We start from the raw sequence: 12766 nt of genomic DNA on the forward strand, positions 1-12766 counted from the left end.
CCTCGGTTTGAGGCGGATGGTGATGAACTGATGAATGCTCAGAGGACAGCCATAGGGAAGATTAAAACGCTGGGAATTGTGAGTGATTTGAGGAACCCTGCTTCAGTTATCACAGAGATGCTTGGGGGAGGGGAGTTTTCAGTAAATTGCCTACATGGGGAACAGATGTTCAGTAATAGGCTACTCAGTTGAGCAGATTATGATATAACGCATTTGAGGCTAAACAAATCCAGGCTTGAAATACAGCACAATTTAGCAGTGAGGGTGAATGACCACTGGAACAGTTTTAGCAAGGCTTGTGGTATGTGGGCTGTCACCAGCATGTTTAGAAGCCCTGATAACAATTTCCACCCCTGAAAAACACTGTCATTCAAACAGGAATTAATTTGTAAAAGCCCTCTGTCCTCTGCTGTCCATGAGGTCAGTCAGCCCACACACCCTGGTCAGGTCTGGCCTGTTACTCAGGTAATGTCCCAGAGTCTCCTTCACCACGGATATCCAAGTAGGTAGGACAGGTTCTCTGCAGCTGAATTCAGTGGCTCTTGTGGTTCCTCTCTCACCTGTGGCTGCTGTGGACTTCCTCTACAACTCTGGTCCTACCTGTCCTGTCCCAAATGCAGTTGCCCATCTTTTGCCCTCCCAGCCCAATCCCCTGCTAACCAGCACCACAAAATGCTGTGGGCTGCATGTCCTGAACTCCCTCTTGTGGGGAAAGCCAGGCTATGGAGAATTGAGACTAGGCTGGGGCAGGGTGGAAAACAAAATGTTGTGATCTATTGCATAAAATAATGTCTTCTGTGACAAAACCAAAAATTTCCAGGGTGCTGAAGGAAAATGTCAACACTAGCAGCTGCAGCCCACAGATGTATGGGGCATGTCCTGCCTTGGAGAATATTCCAGGCTCTCTGCAAATAAAAGCCAGAGGCCAAAATGTGGTTTTGTTCAGTTTGTATGTTTTTAGGCATTTCCCCCCACACTACTAGGGATTGTGATTTATGTGTCTACTGCACTGAGTTGATAGTATGGGGAATGGTTCATCAGCAGAATAACACATTCAGCAGCACCTTGGGTTACCTCAGGATATGTAGGAATCTGAAGGCAGTTCTTTTGATTTCTTCAGCTGTTAATATCTTCTAGTATGTTAGCACCTCCTGTCAGGTATTTTGCTTTTCAAAGCCTCTTAGCTTCTTCTGTTCTTTGAGCAACTTGCTTCTCTCAAACTACTGAAGCCCAGAAAAATCAAAGACAGGACTTCCACAGTATTGCGTTTTTAAAGTGTTTTTCTTGAAGTCTTGAAGAAGCCTTTTCACAGTGTAATTGCTGGATAAAATAAAGAGCAAAAAGGTATTGTGGAAGATGTTTAGGGAAGATGGAAGGATGAGGGGGAGTGGAAGCAGCCCTGACCCACATCCTGAGGCAGGAGTGGAAGCTTGGAGGAGTGCAGTCATCAGGCGGAGTAGGTAGCGAGGAGGTCACGAGCAGGGTGGAGCAGGTTCACAGAGAGTCCTGAAAACCAAAAGAGATGTACCCCCTCCCTGACAACACCACTGCGCTGCTGCACGCAGCTGGAGCACAGTAACTATTTTGATAAACTTTTAGTCTATTGCTACTAAATGAATTTCGTCACCAGCCCTTCGTTCAGAGCCTGGAATGGTATCTTTGGCTCTTACACTCCTGTAGTATTCCTACAACACAAACCCTGCTGAGCAATTGAATAAAACTGCAATTACTGTCTGAGTTATTGAAGTCAAAAGCCTGTAAGCATGAGGATGCTAGGAAGTGTTTTGGAAGTGGAAGCATGGTGTCGTGAGCACATGATCTTGGCTGTCAGGAGCAGTTTCCACAGCATTGTTTTCAGCAGCAGAAAGAATCCATTGTGCATTTTTCTTCATTTCAGTTTTTCAAAGCCTAGGCCCTTTCTGAAAGCCAAAGTCAGCAAGAACATTTTCCCTAGTTCCATACTGAAATCTGGGGACGTGCAGCACAAGTGTTTTTAATAAGTATGTGCAGCTTAAAGCAAAAGAGCAGTGGCAACATGTGCCTTCCACCGTATGTGTGCTTCCCACCTCATTTTCATGAGTCTGGAAATGAGCATCTGTCTCTATTCCCCACTTTCCTTAATATCCATGGACATAACACTTTTTTGCTATCTTCATTCTTAAGTAGGCGTGTTTCTTCCTCAGTGTTTAATTCTAAGAGTGTTGGATATCTGAATCCTTTATGATCAGCTGCAGTGGCACAGTCACTTCCAAAGGCAGCTCGTGGCCCTAAGAACTCCCTCACAAACCATGACAACCTGTATTTCCCCACCTGGAGTCACTGGCTGGGGGATAGGCAGCCTGTCTGCAGCCAACTTGTTCCCCATGTGGTAAAGATTCCCTTTGTTCTTTTTTTGTTGGACTCTTCTGTGCAGATTTTGGCGGACTTTCTGCCAAAGCTGTTTGGAGAATCACCTTCTCCAAAGCGGCAGGGTGAGAGAGCTCTCTGGGTTTGTTCCTGGTTGGCTGCACCGATGGCTCTCAGTGTGCTGGTGCTCAAACACTGCCATGCCCCTAGACAACCTGCTGGCTGGCACAGGCAGAGCTGTGTTATGTTGTACAGAGTTGCTGGTAACCAGTTGGGCTTTTCCAGTCCTTTGAATTGCTGCTGAACTCACATTTTAGAGCTGTGTGGAGAGGTCTTTGCTTAACATGATGTCCTCTCATTTTATTTTGATTTGTCTTGGTGGTGGAAAGTTACATTTAGATTTATACTGTGGCTGGACCCTGGTGGCTCATGATAATGGGTCAATTAGTGAGGCCGGGGGCTTGGGAGCTGCTTTTGACAGCTGGATTTCAAGACAGCATCCACTCAGTTCAGGACATTTGCATAGAATTTGCATTTTGGCTGAGCCTGTGCATGTAAATGTAGGTTTGCATTGTTTCTCTTCCTTGAATGACTGTTTAATTAACTTTAAACTTAATTATGCTATCTGCCATCTGCCTAAATCCCTACACTGCTGTTATATCACCATTCTTTTCCAGTTCTACCAAGATATTCCCTTTCCTGGAAGTTTTCCCTACTTTTCAGTGATTAAGATAATTTCAAATTGTTCGCTTCCTTGGCTACTTTTGAGGAGGACTCACAGGAACGTTGTAGGAACTCTTTTAGCTTCATGGTCTGGCTTGGACCAAGCAGAGGAATGTGCTGCAGAACCTCCAGTTTAAGATTCTTTGAATTTACATTTAATGAGAGAAGAAGGATCTTTTATTTGCTTGTGATAAGGAGAATGCACTCTCAGATTTTCTCTTGGGCTCCAGACTGAGCATCTGAAATATTGCCTACCATGTTTATCTCCTGCAGGTCTCTGTTGCAATGAAACATCACTGTACTGATAACATATCTCCAAGTCTTGCCTTTCCACTCCTACATCCCTAATGAATTCTTTCCCATGACATCCTCATTCATCTCTATTGCTTTGTCTTTAATCTTGAGCCATCTACTTTATTTAACCTCTTGGCTTCAAGATATTGTAAAATGTGTGGTGGTTCTGTTCCAAGGCTGTCCAAGAACTCCTTTACTTCATGTTTAGAAAGGTGTGGAAGCATGGCTGTTCCTAACAGGCTGGAGCAGAGCTGTGCTTCCAGCGAGCATGGTGGATGAGGTTTGGTCCTGCATGTGTCTTACTGGGGCTCTAGCACAGAGATAGCTGCAAGGAGTGTCTTTAATTCCTGATATAGAACTCCTTCCCTGAGCAACTATACCAACAGCTGTCTGTGTTTTTCCTTTTAAAACTAATTAGAACAAAAAAGGATTTGGCTGGTACCATTAGTGGGGCATTTAATCTCCTAAATCCACAAAATATTTTGCAAAACATAAATTGCTTATTACTTCTGGCCTGCCTGTGACCAGTGCTTTTGTTGACATAACTCACATTTGAGATCACTTTAGTGGTGTTTGTTGGTTTTGCCTATTGTTTTTGCCTGTGTGTGGTAATTTGATCCCGGATATTGTAGTAGTCATTTAAGTGCTTAGAGATTTTTGACTTAGTCACTTCTATAATATGGCATCTACTGGATGTCACTGGTGCATTAGAAATTCAAAACAATCTAACAAATGTAATTCTGCTTTTAAAATTTGAGAGGGAATTATTCTAAAGGCTTCTTTGAGCTGCAGAAAATATCAAATAGCTTTGAAATTCCCTGTTTAAGTATACGAAAGGGGCAGGCACAGGGATTCTAGCAAAACCACCCTGATGTTAATGCAGTTTGTACTGGCAAAGTGTCTTCTGCTGGGAGAGTTTGACTTTGGAAAATGAAAGGGGCAGTTGCCTGGTACAGCAGTGCCAGCAGTGGGTCTGTGCCTGTCCAGAGCTCCCAGCCAGGAGCTGCGTCCCCCCAGCTCATTAAAGCTCTGCAGAGACAGATTCACAAAAGTACCTGAGATGTGTTGTTCAGGGGCTGTGTAGGATTGTGGATTTTTTATGTCCCAGATGTCTTTCCAAAACAAGGCAGAGTTTGTGTTGGCTGAACTTTAGTATTGAGACTATTAATATACCCTGTTACACATCAGCATCCATAGTGCCTCATAAAGTCGCAGATAGAACTTCCTGGCAGCTCTTGCAGAGTATTCATTTGCTAAAAGACCAAATTTGATGGTTTCTAAAATTTGCTTTGTCAACTCTGCCAGGAGTCAAGGGCCAAGTTGAATTTACAGATCTGTGAGGTGATGCCTTGGGCTGCCTCGTTGTTGGACACTAATTCATTAAATCTCTAGTAATGATGAGCAGGAACTTGATTTATTTAACTTTCTGTGTTTAACCAAGTCTGACTTAAATGGGAGTGTGGGACTAAGCACAGGCTGGTATCAGGATAATTCTTGGCTGGTCAGTTTCTGCTTTTGGGGCTAGGGCAGTGTTGCGTGATCTTTCTTTTGGTAGCTGCCATGTCTTCAAGATCATGGGTGTGTCCTTATCATGTCTTACTGAGTGCACAGCTGGGTTGTCTTGAAGAATTATTTGGAAGTTTTGAAGGAAATTGGTTTAAGTCATTGAAATGAGTCAGAAATGAAATGGAACATTGTAGAAATGTGGACAAATATTTAGGAACTGTGTGTTAAGACTGTCTCATTAACTGATAACAAATGGTTCTATTGCATCTTATCAGTTCTGGGAATATGCTTCTGTTTTTTCTCATGCTTACACTAACTGGAAAACAGGGTTTTCCAAAGATTCCTTGCCATATCTAGACCATGATCTTATGCTGGGAAACAATGGAAAATCCTCTTAGCAATAGCAGAGTTAGTGGAGCTGTTGGTGTCCAATCATGGACTAGTAAGTAAATAATAGATGAAAATATCTTGTATTGGAAAAGTTTGTAACAATATTGTTCTGTCCAATGCTTTCAACATAAATTTCTGGTTTTAAATGTGAAAGGAACCATTACATGCTGAGATAGTGTCTGGGGTGGTCAGACACTGCAGAGGTGTTACCAGCACCACTGTGATGCTTTCACAGTCCTACTCACCCCAGGGAGCTGCCTAGCTGTTATAAGGTATCTACATAAATAATATAGATGGTAAGAAAGCTGGAAGTTTGGAGGTAAAACTATCTGGTGAAAATGTAGATGCCCTTTGGTAGGAAAGTGAGAAACTATTCCAAGATCTCCTTATCTTGAAATTTTCTTGGATCTCTCAAGTAAAACTGGCTCTTGTTGGATCCTGGATTGGAGTTGTCATGGATGTGCCAATGAAGATTCAGTGATACTTTCCTTCTCTGCTGGTAGTAATCAAAGAGATTGTCAGGTGAAAGAGGGCTGTTAGAATGTTTTATTTTTGGTAAATAAAATTGAGGGTCTTGATTCTTTCTTATGTAAATCAATATGCAAATTTTAATATAAAATTAAAGACTTTCTGGCCTTGCTAACTTCATGTTTAGTTGAGCATTTCAGTTGATTTAGTTGACCATTTAGTTGATCAACTGACTAATAGATGTAAATTTAATTAAATGCAGTACTTTTGAAAAGCTAAACCCTAGAGTGATTTTGTATAAATTATGTCAAAATAAGCTGATTTAAAACATCTAGCCTCCTCTCTTACTGTAAGACAGATCAATTATTCTGGGAAGCTGCCTGCATGCTTTTTTTTTCCCCCCCAAATAAGAAAAGATTAATAGGTACTTAGGTTTAAAGACCAAAATGTGCCATTGTGTGATGTCATTGTTGTGATGGAGATGAATTGAGGTGGTTTGGATTTCAGATGGAGCTCTAGGGCTGTTCTTCCAGCAGAGCTCAACCAGCCCCTGCATCCTTTCCGCTCCTTTTCTCGGTGTCCATGGTGAGAATAAAAGTGAGTGAGTGATTGTGAGCTGTTCTGAAAGCCCACTAATGCACCCACTTTTTTTTCATGCCTCTCTTGCTGTGGAAGTGGGGGTTGTGTGTTTCTACTTCCCACAGGTGCTTCCCTTTGGCTGGTTGGAAGGCTTTCCCTGCTCCGTGAGTGGAATTGCTGGTCCTGTTTAGGTGTTCCTCTTGTAGGGAGCCTCCATGCCTGGTGCAGGAGTTGGGATTTTTTCAACCTAAATCTCCCTCCAGAGGACTTCAAGTATGGAACAGTCAACCACCTTTCCTCAAATTATTAGTCCTTTGTCATATCCCATTGAAAACGGCAGAATATCTAGAAATCCCAGACAAGTGTTGGCTGCATCCACAGGGAGCAGCTCTGCATCATCTGAGCAGCCAGAAAAACACCCAAACATGTTGCATTTGCTGCTTATTGTGAATATTTGCATGTCGTGCACTAGAATTGCTCTGTGTTCAGGCCTGAGTGGTTCTGTACACCAGATGTGTTTGGTGCTCTGTGGTTGATTCAAGTCTGTTAGGATGGATCAGCCAACCTCAGCTCTGTGCTTTAGTCTTCCTTACACTGAAGTGATTTTAATTTTTGCCTTGTATTCGTTTACTTATTTATTTATTTAATATTTGGTTATTTTAATGCCTAGAATACAATACTACTTTGTGACATCCTGCCATGAGAGATTTTGTTCTGTCTTACAAATCAGTCAATTGTAACACCAAAGAAAAAGTAAGACTGACTCACATGGTGCTGGAATAGAGTTTAACCATGTTTGTGATAGATTTTTCAGAAAGAATAGTCTCAATATATCCTGTGCTATAGAGTAGTCAAGTTACAGTTTGTTTTGTAGAATTATATCTGTTTATGCATCAGGATATTAATGCTGGGCAGTGGGGACAGCAGGAAAGCCCATCTTGAGAGGTATTTCTAACTTCCAGTTTCAGGGGACAGGTGCATTGCAGAAACTAATAGTGACTCTAGTTGAAACAGATGGTGACCTGTAGTTAAGTCTTTTTCTTTTAAAAGAAGAAATACAAGAAATTACAGTCATGTGAATTTGATGTGTTCCAGTTGAATGCTAATTGTGACAGTTGCCTGTGGCTTTGTAACAGGGGTGGCTTTGTTTAGCCATAAATGTCATGGCTAAGGGGGTCAAATACTGTCCAAAGTGGCTGTGTATAAACTGCTGTGCAGGCCAGCTATGTTGAAGCAGAGTTTGTTTTTTTGTGTGAATTTTATCTTTGAGTTTTGTTTTTGAGTTTCAGCAAAGAAAAATCCCACTAAAGAGCAAGCCCAAGGCTTAAGTACTGAAAATGTGCAGATGCCTCTCTGCATGTCTACCTTTTATCACACAAAGATGCTTCTCCACCCTTTGCTGTTGCTGTACATTAATTTTGGCTGTAGGGGCCCCAAATTTTTTGAACCATTGGACAAGCCAAGTACTGGGACAACTCTTCTCTGCAGTGCCTAATTCTGGCTCTTAGCTTGCTGCCCAATTCATGAGACATTTTTTTGCTTTTCCCCTCTGCATTTTAGTTTTCTGCTCTCTTATATTTTTTTCTCAGCTCCTTCTTAATTATATGTTAAGATTTAGCCTCATTTTTATCCTGGGTTCTTTAATTCATAGTAGTATTTTCTGTGACTTGCTGTCATAGAAACGAGGGCTTTAGAGGGCCTTCCGAGCTCATGTAATCCATTTCACTACCTCAAGGAAAAAACTACTCTTCTTAGACCAACTCTGGCAGATGTCTGTCTCACCTATTTTTAAGAACCTCCAACAAAGCAGATTGCATGACCTCTCTGGGTGAGCAGCCTAAAATCCCGCCTGTTGCAGTTCAAGTCAGATTCCTACACCAAAATGTCTCTGAAAACATACCCAGGAGCAAATTGTCTTGCCAATTCTCTAGTCTGTACTTTTACTTTTGGTGTCTGTTTTTAAACATAACTTGACCTTTAGGACTTTTGTAAATCAAATTCATTAGGCAGCTGCAAGTCAGTTAATTTAGTTCCATCTCATTATGTGGGCCATACAGGTTGGGTTGCCTCAGTTGCCTCAGCTGAAACCTAAATTTGCTACTGTGCTCTCGCCATGTTAGAGCTGCGACCTCCTCAGACAGTCCTCGCCCTGCAAGCACCCTCAGAGTGTGAAAAGCTTGATTGTGTAGAAAAAGGCCCAGCTATGTTGTGTTATTGTGACTGAGAACAGAAACCTCCTCTTTGTTTCAGCTTCCCATTTGGAGACATTGCTGTGGTGTGTAATCTCTTTCTGGACTGATCTGAGCTGGCACCTTCAGTTGTCCCTCTGCCTGTCTTGGTGTTTTCCCTCCTGAATTAGGGGATCTCTCCCTCCTGCTGATTTGCCTGTTGTTATATATATGAAAATTGCTTTTTCTCTGTGATTGGGTAAAGTAGCAGTTTTCTCTTGTTACAACATATTTTTTAAAGATCTCTGCTTAAGAATAGTTTTTAAAACGTTTTTGTCTCGCTGCTGTGATGCAATCTGCTATTTTGTTTGAGAAGGATACCATAGGTAAAAAATTTGCCTTGTAACTTGGATAGCACCGTAGCAAATAAGTTGGCGTTGCACGTTTTCTGACTTGCAGGTACAAGCTTGGACCCAGGGAGCGTAGCCAGGAGGGGCTGGAAGGCAAAGCTGTGATGACATGTTCAGTATCCAGGTGGAGGGCCAAGAGGGCAGCTGCGCGGCACTGGGTTGCATTCCAATGTGCTGATCCGTGGAACAGCGTTGGCATACGCTTTGGAAGCTGCTGCTTGCTCTCCTGGCTGTAGGGAAGGGGCTGAGGTGATGGCAGGGAAGTAAGGGGTGAGTCTCTGCAGAATATTTTCATATGATTGTGGCCTATTCTGAGCAGGCTGGACATTTGGAGCTTTGGCACTTCTTCCTGGTGTCCTTGTGTACCGTGCTGCCTCTGGTAGCTCCAAAGTTACTAACTCCAGTGTGGGTTGTTAAGAATTTTTTTTTGCCTCCTTGATTCCTGAACTGGTTAATTAAGTTGTAGAGAGGTTATATTTTCTCACTACTTGGGGGCTTAATGGGGTGGAGACTTTGGAAACAGTTTAACAATTTCACATTTTATATGCTCTAATGAATTTCCCAGGATTTTGGAAGGGTTGTATTGAACTTCAGCATCGTAATTTCCAGCGTTTTATTTATGCTAAAATAAGTTAGTGGTGTATTATGAGGCCCAAAGAGCCAACAGATTACAAGTGAACTAATGAAGACATTGTTTCTCTTGGATAAAGGCTACTACTCATGGTTGTAACTTGTACTGAAGAACTAGAGACCATGAGCTTCACCAGGACCACAAGCTGGCACTGGGGTTCCTCTTCCCTTCCTTGTTATTTTAAACCTGTATTTGATTTCAGGTGCAGAAAAAAGAGGGTTTGCAAGGACCAGAAACAACTCTGAATCTGCAAGAACTCCCCAGAACTTCGATAGGAAGAGGCAACTCTCTGAATCACAGACAGAAACAATGAACAATTCAGACAGCAGAATAAATCCCAGACAACTGGGAACTCCCAGAGGTATTAAAGCAGTGTGTGTACACGCTTCAGGAATAAGCTGCCTTGAATCCTGTGCTTTAAAAGATGGGCTGGGATGAATGCTATTGGCTTTAAAATGAGCTCCAAAATACTGTTGATTATTTGTAAAATATGATTATTCCAGGCTTTTCAGTGTTCTGAAGTCGGGTGCCAATGTTTCTAGGCAAACTGTTCTCAAAAGTTCAACTTTGAATATAAAGTCTCTGTACAGATTCTGTTAAGATACACAGACATGTTTGGTGGGCAAGGTAACACTTACGAATTTTTGTTTGCAGGAGGACCCTATGCTGCTGTCCCAACATCAGGTGACAGAAAGAATCTAAATAAACCCACTCGAGGGAGGAGGAAGAGTATCTTTGAAGCCTACATGTCAAAGGAAAATGTTTCAGCAGGACTGAAGAGGGGAGAGCTAATTCAGGTGCCTGAAATGTACAGTGTCCATGCTCTTGTGATAAGTCTGTGGAAATCACAGACAGTTTTTGGAAATGAACAGCAGTTGATGACAGGGAATTGATGTAGCACTTGTAGATGCCAGAGGAAGATATTTTCTCTTTTTCAGGACATTCTTCAAGTGGGATGGAATCTTCTACATTCCTCTGAAGTAGTTCTTTGTTTCATTTCATGTTCTGTGAAATTCCTGATCCAGTGATAAACTGCAGATTTCTGGTTGAATAGTCTTCTGGCCATGATGGTCATTACTGGGGAGACACTTTTACAGATGATGCTAAAAACAACAGCAGTTGCTGGAAACCTCTGTCTGTGTCAGTGTAAGCAAAACCAAATTCCCTTAGCAAGATACCTCTTGCTGAAATTTCTCACAAAAACATTTGTGCTTCATTTTGGAGCAGCAAAACTGTAGCCATCATTAGGCAGCAATTCTTTTCTAAAGAATGTGGGGGTGGACCTGCTGTCCTGTCTACTGGATAGAGGAGATTTACATGAAGGCTGGCAGGGCTCAGATGGAGAAGAAGAGAGCATCCTTCCACCACATTCATAGTAGTCCTCAACATGGTGTAATGCTCTTCAGGACACACCTGGCATCCCAGTGAGATCAGATTGGCTGGAGAAAAAGGGCCAGTGGAAGTCAATGAGGGCATGACATCCATGCTGAGGCACTGTTTACCCAAACATACACAGGTCCATTGCCATTTAATGAGTGTTGTGGTGCTGCTGAGGTTGTGATACTTACTTTCATTGATACACTGGAGTCTCAAATGACATCACGTCAATTTTTGTCTGATTTTTTTTTGTTATAATTGCATAATAATTCTTGTGTATCATTATAATGGCATAATCTCTGGAGGTGTAATGAGGATTTTACATAAGAGTGCCTGATTCCATCCTGAAGACCAATCTCGTGCATTCTTAGCTTTGAGAGAAATCATATCCCTGTTGATGATCAGCATGGTCCACTGGGCTACTTGGACCTTAGGCCAACACATTTTTAAAGATCATCACAGACATCTGCAGTGGGAAGCAAATGGTGAGGGAGGAAATAGGAGCCTTAAGCTGTGACTTCCCTCATGATTGCACTGGCATATGGAATCAGCTAAAGCTTCTGTCTTACCTTCAGCAGTGTTTTTGGCACCATTTTTGGTAACACAGCCTGATAGTGTTAAGTGCAGTGAGTGCAGACTGCCTATGAGGTCAATTGCAGCTGCACTTGATGAGGCACATCAGGCTATGACTACTACCTGAGAATCCCATTGAAATGCCTAGTCCCTATGGACCTGTGATTGCATGATCCCTGGCAAAAGAATCCCTAATTCTTGTAAATGTGTAGTGTCTCCTCCAGGTCATGTGCTGCGTAACTGGAAGAGTCATGTGTGCTTTCTTAGGCTCTGTCTGTTTCCCTTTCATCCAGTTCCACATCTCAGTGAAACAATTGAGATTGTAGAAGCTGGATTTAGTCATTCAGAGCTGAGTGTTAGATCATGGGCATCCCAGCTCAGTATTTCTCATCTTCAGTTCATTCATCCTTACGATTTCATCAAGACCATTCATCACTGCAGCTTCAACCAGGATAAGTGAGATCCTGAGAGCAACTTTAGTGAATGGACAAATATTCAGTGGTTTTCTCTACAGTGGCAAGAGACAGAATGAACAAATTCCTGTTGTGTTAATCCCAAAAGCAGGGAATTGGTCTGGCATGGTAACCTGCAAAAAGGCTCCACAAGAGCCTATGGAAGGAGAGGACAAACCTATTGGTCTGAATCTGATGGTCCTGAGGAAACTGGAGTGCTCCCAGGCAGCAGCATGACTCTCTGAACACGGGCTGTCTCCTGGAGCATCCTGGAAACACTGGATCTGCTTATATTTGGATGGGAATTTGAGAGCTCTGTTAGGGAGAAAAGAGCCTACCATAATACTGAGATTCTTGCTGGACCTTGGCAATGCAGCTGTGCAACAAAATGTTCCTGCAAGCCCAACCCACAGAAACTACTGGCAGACCTGGAGATTGCTCAGATGACACACGAGTGCTGTGAAGATTAGGCAGCCCTGGATCAGGAAAAGTGAAAGGTTATCTTTATGGGTGCTGACGTCTGTCAGTAATATTGATCTTAATGGCTTCTGGTGCTGTATCTGACATAAGTCATGTTTTGATAAGTAGCACGAGAAGTGTGCCCTGCACATTCCTGGATTCATTTAGTCATGCGAAGTGTCCGGAAGTGCCCTTCCACAGGAAAAGGGATCTGAGCTCAGGCGCTTACGAGTGCACAGAATTCCCACTTCCCTGCCCTTAAAACTGCAGGGAGCAAACGGCAGGCGTGTCGGGTTGGTTGGAATCACAGCGGATGGCCTGAAGGCAAACAAGACTGAATAACTCCTGCTTCGTTCCCAATGATGGTTATACACAACAGATGAAATCGGG

General features: G+C 42.6%; 1 protein-coding gene across 4 annotated transcripts in view; it reads left to right on the plus strand.

Annotated features, from left to right (window-relative positions):
* Nucleotides 1–12766, plus strand: part of DIS3L2 (DIS3 like 3'-5' exoribonuclease 2) — a 178437-nt gene that overhangs the window by 8548 nt on the left and 157123 nt on the right. For 3 of the 4 annotated variants that reach the window (XM_015637358.2, XM_015637359.2, XM_015637357.3), the window contains exons 3-4: nucleotides 9718–9876; nucleotides 10170–10312. In XM_015637358.2, coding sequence (XP_015492844.1) covers nucleotides 9718–9876; nucleotides 10170–10312 — 302 coding nt within the window. Of the gene's footprint in view, nucleotides 1–8933; nucleotides 9155–9717; nucleotides 9877–10169; nucleotides 10313–12766 lie in introns of all 4 variants that reach the window. The other variant, XM_015637360.2, reaches the window with a different exon arrangement.

The sequence above is a fragment of the Parus major genome, chromosome 9 (genome assembly GCF_001522545.3).
Source record: "Parus major isolate Abel chromosome 9, Parus_major1.1, whole genome shotgun sequence".
Lineage (NCBI taxonomy): Eukaryota > Metazoa > Chordata > Aves > Passeriformes > Paridae > Parus > Parus major.